Source organism: Mesoplodon bidens (genome assembly GCF_964165515.1).
Source record: "Mesoplodon bidens genome assembly, chromosome: 3".
In the NCBI taxonomy this organism is placed as follows: Eukaryota; Metazoa; Chordata; class Mammalia; order Artiodactyla; family Ziphiidae; genus Mesoplodon; species Mesoplodon bidens.
Genome location: NC_138178.1, coordinates 12,488,069 through 12,495,576, shown reverse-complemented (window position 1 = coordinate 12,495,576; position 7,508 = coordinate 12,488,069). Strand labels below are relative to the sequence as shown.

The window sequence follows — 7,508 nt, the reverse complement described above, 5'->3', positions numbered from 1 at the left end:
AGTGGGTGGAAGCAAGGCTAGAATCTGGTCCCAGCAGCCAGTGGAACCAGCACTGGGCTGGGGTGGACTGGGGCTGATGGTAACCTGCTGTGCGACCTTAGGGAAGTCACTGAACCTCTCTGGGCTTCAGAGGCCTTTCAGCATTAGCCCCATGATTCTATTTTTCAAACCCTTTCCTAAGAGTGTAGGGTTAAAGGGTGGGTTGATGAGGGCACTCAACTGAGAAGAAAAAGTTTTCACAGAATGGGGGAGGGAGGGGGAGGGTAAAGAAAGGGGAAACAGACACAGGTGAGGGCAATCCAGCCACCTGACATCACCTCTATGTTCTTGAGTGGGGACGGGGACAATTTGGGTCACGAGGAATTAACATGGGCCCATTTTCAAGGTGGAAGACAGACACCAGTCACATCTGCAGGTGCCTGCTTGCAAGCACTAAGCGAGGAGCGTGGGACACCGGCGGGGAGACAACGGCACCCCGTTTCTGGGGACCTGGGGCTCCAGCAGGGAGGACATATACTGAGGGGTGTCGAACACTGTGGAGCCATATGAAGGGGGAACAGAGGATGGAGGCCCAGAGGCCCCACCCTTCATGGGTGCTCTCTGACCAGAATCCATCCTGGGAAGGAGCCAGGGACCCGGGCTCCAACGCTCGTCGTTGTTCCTAAAAGCCAGAGAAAGACTAGAAATGTTTGCTGGGAAAGCAATGAGCAAGTATTCAGGTCCATGCCACCCCTGGGAGGGAGAGAGAGCTGAGAGAGACAGAGAGCATGCGAGGGAGGGAAAGAGAAGGACAAACAGGCAGACGGACACAGCAAAGCTTCCTCAGTGCCCCATGGCCCTTGCCAGATGCTCCCCTGGAACCCAGAAACTTGAAGATGGCCTCAGGCTTCCGACAGCCTCAAGATCAGGCTTCTGACAGCCTCAAAGGCGGCGTGGCAGGAGTCTGCTGGGCCCTGATGACAGGTGCCACTGAGCCCCTTGGAAAGACTTGAAAAAATCTCAATGCCTCACTAGGATTTGGCCCTAAAAAGAGTCAAGCGCTTTGCCACTGCCTAACCTTAGGGGATGGATGTTATTTTATACTGAGGCAGGGGACAAGGTTAGGGGACTTCTCTCCTGAGGACAGAGGGTGGAGCGGAGAAGCTACAGCTTAGCGAAGGGTGGAGAGGCTTTTGACTCTGGGACCAGCCCTGTCCCTCTGCCCTGAAGTACCTGGAACCTTTTATTCTTGTTCCTCTCCATGCCCCCCCACTGCCCTGGGGATCCAGGGCACGTGGAGGGATGGGCTGGAATGAGAGCTGGGGCCTGTAGCCTGGCAGGACAGGGCTCCGTCCCAGCCTTCTCCTCATCCGACCTGTTGCTTCAAGAGGAAGAGGGCAGCCGTCCACACTGTTGTGACCTCCAGTGACCCAGAGAAAATTTCCTTTATTAGCAGTGAAGCCTTTCTTCTTTTTAGTAGAGAAAAGAACAATCATGTCTTACTTAAGGACAGGGTGTGTATGTGTGTGTGTGTGTGTGTGTGTGTAAGCATGCACGCCCGCACCAGCATCCCCGTATCAGCATCTGCACCAGCCCGCAGACAGCCAGCAATTCTCTAAGGGGAAGATAATGGTGGGGATGGGATGGGCGACGAGGGTTCTGACCGGAACAAGTGACTCTCTTTTCTTTTCCTCCTACCCCAGGCCCATCCCTGCAGCCCCAGGAGCTGCCCAGAAGCTTCATGCTAGCTCTGCCCAGCCTCAAAGGACAGTAAGGTTTCCCGCCAGCACTGGACTTCCCCATAGCTCGCTTGGGTGCCCAAGGTAAAGTTCTGGACTCTTCCACAAACTCCTCAAGCATACAGAAGGTGATTTTCTGGGGACCCTGACTGTTAAAAATCACATTGGGTTAAAATATCCCCCAATACACACTTACTGACTCCCATTTCCCCCAGCTCCTCCTCCGCCCCCCGTCCCCGCCCCCCGCATATCCATGACGCAAACATTTTCTCAAGAGCCACCTAGATCTATCAGAGAAGGCCTCTTGAAGAGAGCCTGTGTAGGCTGGAATCCCAGTCTTTCCTCCACTGAATGGTTATCAATATTTGGGATAAGGGTTTGAAGTCTGGTCATCTGTTGTTACTCCTCCAAGTGCTCGGATTGATTCAAAGGCATGTCCCTACTGGATTTTAATCTAACCAGGGGAGGGGAGGAGAGGGGGGTCTTTTAAATATAAGGAGAATTGTGTGCCCAATTCCAGCAGCTGGCTGGATCCCGGGTCTTGACCTCCTCCCCCGCAAACAGCTTCCCTCCCTTTGAGGTGAGAAAGGTCAATCTAAATACAGGAAATTGCAGCCCAGGGTCGGACACAGGGAAACCGTCCACATTTGCATCAGTTTATCACCTCACTAGGAAGGGCATGAGCTAACACAGGAAAGACCTCGCTGAAAAACAGTAAGTCTTTGGGTTAAAATTCTCTGGTGTCCTTGGCCGTTCAAGGTAAGGTAATCTCTGGTCTTCTTATATATCTTTTGCCCTTAATTTTTTGGGTCTCAGAATTCAGTTAAATACAATGTAATGTCTAAAACCAAGAAGCGTGTTGAAATCGCTGTTCTAAGAGACATGGACTTGGCCTTTGAGAGGGGTCTAAACACCCACTAGAAGCCTCTGGTGGGACAAGGGTCTGAAAAAGGAAGAGGGTGAGCCAGGGAGGCAGTGACTCTCGGTCTTCTGTTGAGAGAACACGCGCGGTCGGCTGCACTTCTGAACTCTCTGGAGCTTGGCTTTTAACAGAATTGCCTCGACCTTGAAAGTGTTTCTTTGTTACTTTTCAACTGAGGAATTCGTGTTGCAATCGTAGTCTGTGATAGAGTGTGTTATGGGCCTGAGCACAAATGTTTGGTGTTTGGTTTAAAAAAAAAATTTTTTTTAAAGGCCGGGGAGGAAAATATCATTCAGGGATGGTCCCAGTTCCCAGTCAGAAAGGTGAGAGGCTCTGGTGAGAGACTTTGAAAACGGTTCCCACTCCGCCCTTTAACTTCCATGCCCTCCCTCCTGACTGCTCCAGAGCAGAAGATTCAATTGACTCCTTTTGTATCCGGTTTTATTGCTCCGGACCCCTAGGGTCTCGATTTACTTAGAGAAGAAACGTGCCCCTCTGAGCCGCTCTCCAAGGCGGTCCCTCCAGCGTCCCCATTTCTGTCTGCGGGCGGGGAAAGGGAGGGGAGGCGAGGCGAGGCCGGCCGCGGAGCACCGGATACCGGAGTCAGGATCCCGAGCAGCGCCCCGCAGCCGCGCGCCCCTCGACCCCGAGCCGCGCCCGGAACGCCTTGCGAGCTGCATCGCTTCGCCTTCCAACCCCAGCGGCACACACTGTGCCAACTTGACCAGAGTCCTGCAAAGGTCCGGCGGCGAGACAGAGGCCGGGAATGGAACCCAGGCCGAAGGCCCGCGCGCTCCGGAGATGGGGTTGGCGAAACAAACCGCCTGGACTGCCCAGGCTGCCAGCAGTTTTTACGCCGACCCCCAAGGAGCAGCGAGCTCCGCCCGCGATCAGCTCCCGCCGTCTGGGCCGCGGACGCGCCCTTAGGAACTTTTGTGGCTGCGCGGAGGCGCCCCGCGGAAGGGCCTGGCTCTGTGCAGCGCGCGCGGGCGGGCGCCGGGGGCCGCAGGTGCCCCTGGAGCCGGGCGTCCTGCAGGTACTCGGCCGAGGTGCGGGCTGAGAGGGGCGGGAGGAGCCCCGGGCAGCGCGGGCCCCGCCTCCCCTCCGCCCCGGGAGCTCCCACCGGGCGGAAAGCCTCCCCGGCCCCCTCCCCGCCGGCACCCCGCACTCGGTGATTGGCTGGCGCCGCGGGTCCCTGGCACGCGCCTGTGGATGTAGTTATAAGAATCCTCGCGTGCCAGCCCTCAGCTCCAGCCAGCCGGCACAGCCCTCCCCAGCGCAGCGCGGGCGTCGGCCAGAGCGCATCGGCCGCGGGCTCCCCAGGGAGGCCGGGGGCAGGAAGCGGGCGGGCAGTCTTCGCCGCCTCCCGCGCCGGACCGGGCGGGCGGGGCTGCCAGACAAGCCCGAACTGCCGCAGCAAACTTCCAGAGAACACCCTCACCCCAGGCCAGCAGTCTCCCGGGCCCTCGGCGGCGCAGAGCATGGACGCGGTGCTGCTAGAGCACTTCCCCGGGGGCCTGGACGCCTTCCCGTCCCCTTACTTTGACGAGGAGGACTTCTTCACCGACCAGTCCTCTCGGGACCCTCTGGAGGATGGCGATGAGCTGCTGGCCGACGAGCAGGCCGAGGTGGAGTTCCTCAGCCAACAGCTGCACGAGTACTGCTACCGCGACGGGGCGTGCCTGCTGCTGCAGCCCGCGCCCTCCGTGGCTCCGCACGCGCTCGCCCCGCCGCCCTCGGGGGGCCCCGGCGAGCCGGAGGACGGTGGTGGCGGCTACTGCTGCGAGGCGGGGGCGCCCCCCGGCGGCTTCCCCTACTCGCCCGGCTCGCCGCCCTCGTGCCTCGCCTACCCGTGCGCCGGGCCGGCCGTGCTGTCCCCCGGAGTGCGGCTGCGCGGCCTGAGCGGGGTGGCGGCGGCGGCGCGGCGGCGGCGGCGGGTGCGTTCGGAGGCCGAGTTGCAGCAGCTGCGGCAGGCGGCCAACGTGCGCGAGCGGCGGCGCATGCAGTCCATCAACGACGCCTTCGAGGGGCTGCGCTCGCACATCCCCACGCTTCCCTACGAGAAGCGCCTCTCCAAGGTGGACACGCTGCGCCTGGCCATCGGCTACATCAACTTCCTCAGCGAACTCGTGCAGGCCGACCTGCCCTTGCGCGGCGGCGGCGCGGGCGGTGGCGGGGGACCGGGCGGCGGCGGGCGCCTAGGCGGGGACAGCCTGGGCAGCCAGGTCCAGAAGGTCATCATCTGCCATCGGGGCACCCGTAAGTGCGTCCGCCTCCCAGCTGGGGGAGACGGGGACGGGCATGGGAAGGTCCCGGAGGGGCTGGGTGAACAGACCGACCAGCCGACTGACCGACAGACGGACGGACGGGCCGTGGGCACTGGCCACCTTGAGCGCGACCTGGCGTTTCTGAGGTTTTTTTCCGCCACTTTGACCATGGCTTGGAGGGTGCGCGTCCCCGACAGACTTGCAGCTTCTGGGACTGCGGGGTGGAGGTGCTGGGGGCTTGAGGGGTGGAGGAAGAGGGTCGTTCTAATGGAACCTAAGACGCCTGTCTGTCCAAGTGCCCAAGAGGGGATCCTAACGGACCGAAGGGCACCGTTGGGAACAGAGTTGGACATTCACAGTCTGTTTTCTCTTCTCACCCCCTCAGGGTCCCCTTCCCCCAGCGACCCGGATTATGGCCTCCCTCCCCTCGCAGGACACTCTCTCTCTTGGACTGATGAAAAACAACTCAAAGAACAAAATATTATCCGAACAGCCAAAGTGTGGACCCCAGAGGATCCCAGAAAACTCAACAGCAAATCTTCCTTCAACAACATAGAAAACGAACCGCCCTTTGAGTTTGTGTCCTGAGAAGTCCCAGACCCGCCAGAGGATCTGATTGTGTCTCTGTGCATATTGTACATGTAAATATCTATAACGTAAATGTAATTTAAGAATCACATTTTTTCTAATGGCAATCAACTGTTTGTTATTTATCTATTTATTATCCTGTCGAGTTAATGAAATAGATGATCTCTTTGAAAATATATAATTTATATAATTTATCCTGATTTTCTAAAAATATGCAATAGTCTGTGATTCCACCCAGCACCTTTGGCAGAACTCTGCGTTGTTGGAAGAACTCTGGCCAGAAAACTTCATGCTAATTTATTGCCAGATATGGTTTATTTCTAAGCAATGTTAATAAATGCTATGTACACCTTTTTCTAAAAGTTATTTGTTTAATACATGATGGGGTGTAATTAACTTAGTTTTTTAAAAAAAGAAAACCCTGAACCAGAGACTCAAACGTAGCTTTTAGTTTTAGCTGAAAGGAATTGGGTTAGAGAGTTAGGCCTCAGTTCTCTTGGAGACTCTTCATCTGAATCGCCAGCGCTAAATAGGTAAATATTTCGCCTGTATTTTTAGCCTACCATCCAAACACCCTATGAGGCAAAGAGGTCATAGACTATTTATTGTTCTCATTTTTCAGACGGGAAAGCTAAGGCTGGGAGACGATGTTTGACTTACCCAAGGTCGCCGGCACCCTGCCTAATCATAGTGTAGAAAGTGTGTCCGGTGGCAACAGGGGGCCAGTTTCTGGGCTAGCCAAGGGAAGGGGCCTTTCTGCTTCCATGGGCTGGGGAGAAAGGGTTGCTGTTGAGCCGCCCTGTGACCCATCCCTTCTGCAGTTACAGCGTCAGGTACGTGGAACTCAGATGGGGAAAACGACCATGGTGAGGCCGGAGACCCTGTCGGATGCTCCCCCAACAAAACCCAGGGTCTTTTAGTTAAGGCGAGAAGGAGGGCGCCCTCTCTGCCACTTCTGCAACTGGGTTATTTCTGAAGTTCACTTGGTTTTGTCTCCAGAATCTAGTCCTCTTAAGGCGAGCAGCGGGGGGAGAAGGCGAGCGTCGGGCGGAGGGCTCAGGGTCGCCCCCTAGCGAAGGGGAGAGGCGTAAGGGCGCGGCCGGGAAAGCCCAGGAAGCTGGGGCTCGGGCTAGTCTCCGCCGCCGCTACCCGGGGCCGCCCTGGCCCTCGGGGCGCCCTCAGCCGGCGGCGGGAGTCGGGGCGCGCAGCTTTGAGTGCGGGGTCCCGCGCGCGCTCGGACGGCGCGGGCGCGGAGGGGGAGGCACCGAGCGGGGCCTCGCGCGCCCAGTGCGCACCTCCTGGCTGATCCGCAGATCCCGTGCCCCGCAGGCCCTGCGGAGGCGGCGTGTCGCTCCCCTCCAGGCAGCGGCCTGGTCAGCCAAGGTACGATCGCCCCGGTACCCACGGCCCTGCCGAAGGACAATATGTCGGCAGCATGCTAATTGCTTTAACCTAGTTTCAGACCCACCGAGGGGTTCCCCGCGCGCCGCGGGTGCCATGGACGTCATCCAAAACCAATTAAAGCGAGGCCGCGAGCCCCACCCGCAGCGCGGCCTGGCCAGACGCGCGGAGATTCTGCGTCGCGAAGCTCCCAGGAGGCCCTTGGCCACGGACCCTCTCACCCTTTCCAGCCTCTGCAGCCTCTCCCGTCCCCCCCCCTAAAAGATGGAGATTTCACACTGGAGGCAGAATTTGGGGACGAGAGAAAATAATTCGATTTTGTCCTGTATTAGGGCCTCATTAAACACGAAAGTTGCTTTTGCACAAGTGCTTCTATCAGGCATGTAATCTCATTACACTCATTAGAAAGTCAAATGGTAGGCAGACTTCAACTTAATTATAAGTTATGTAAGTATTGTACCGTTTTCTTCGGCTGTGTAGACCTGCGTTTCAGCTGGATTAGGGAATGTGGCAATCCGCCGTTAAAACACTACCATCATTGTGATGTGGCACCTTTTATTTTGCGTGCCACTTTTTTGTGATTCAATGCTTCAGCGACATCCTTTAGTGCGG

General features: G+C 57.4%; 1 protein-coding gene across 1 annotated transcript; it reads left to right on the top strand.

Annotated features, from left to right (window-relative positions):
- Nucleotides 1-4,121: 4,121 nt before the first annotated feature.
- PTF1A (pancreas associated transcription factor 1a) lies at nt 4,122-5,495 on the top strand (the record flags this gene model as incomplete). The annotated part of the gene is made up of 2 exons (XM_081228445.1): nt 4,122-4,899; nt 5,293-5,495. 2 exons carry the CDS (start codon nt 4,122-4,124, stop codon nt 5,493-5,495), a joined length of 981 nt encoding a protein of 326 aa, XP_081084571.1.
- Between the last annotated feature and the right edge of the window lie 2,013 nt (nt 5,496-7,508).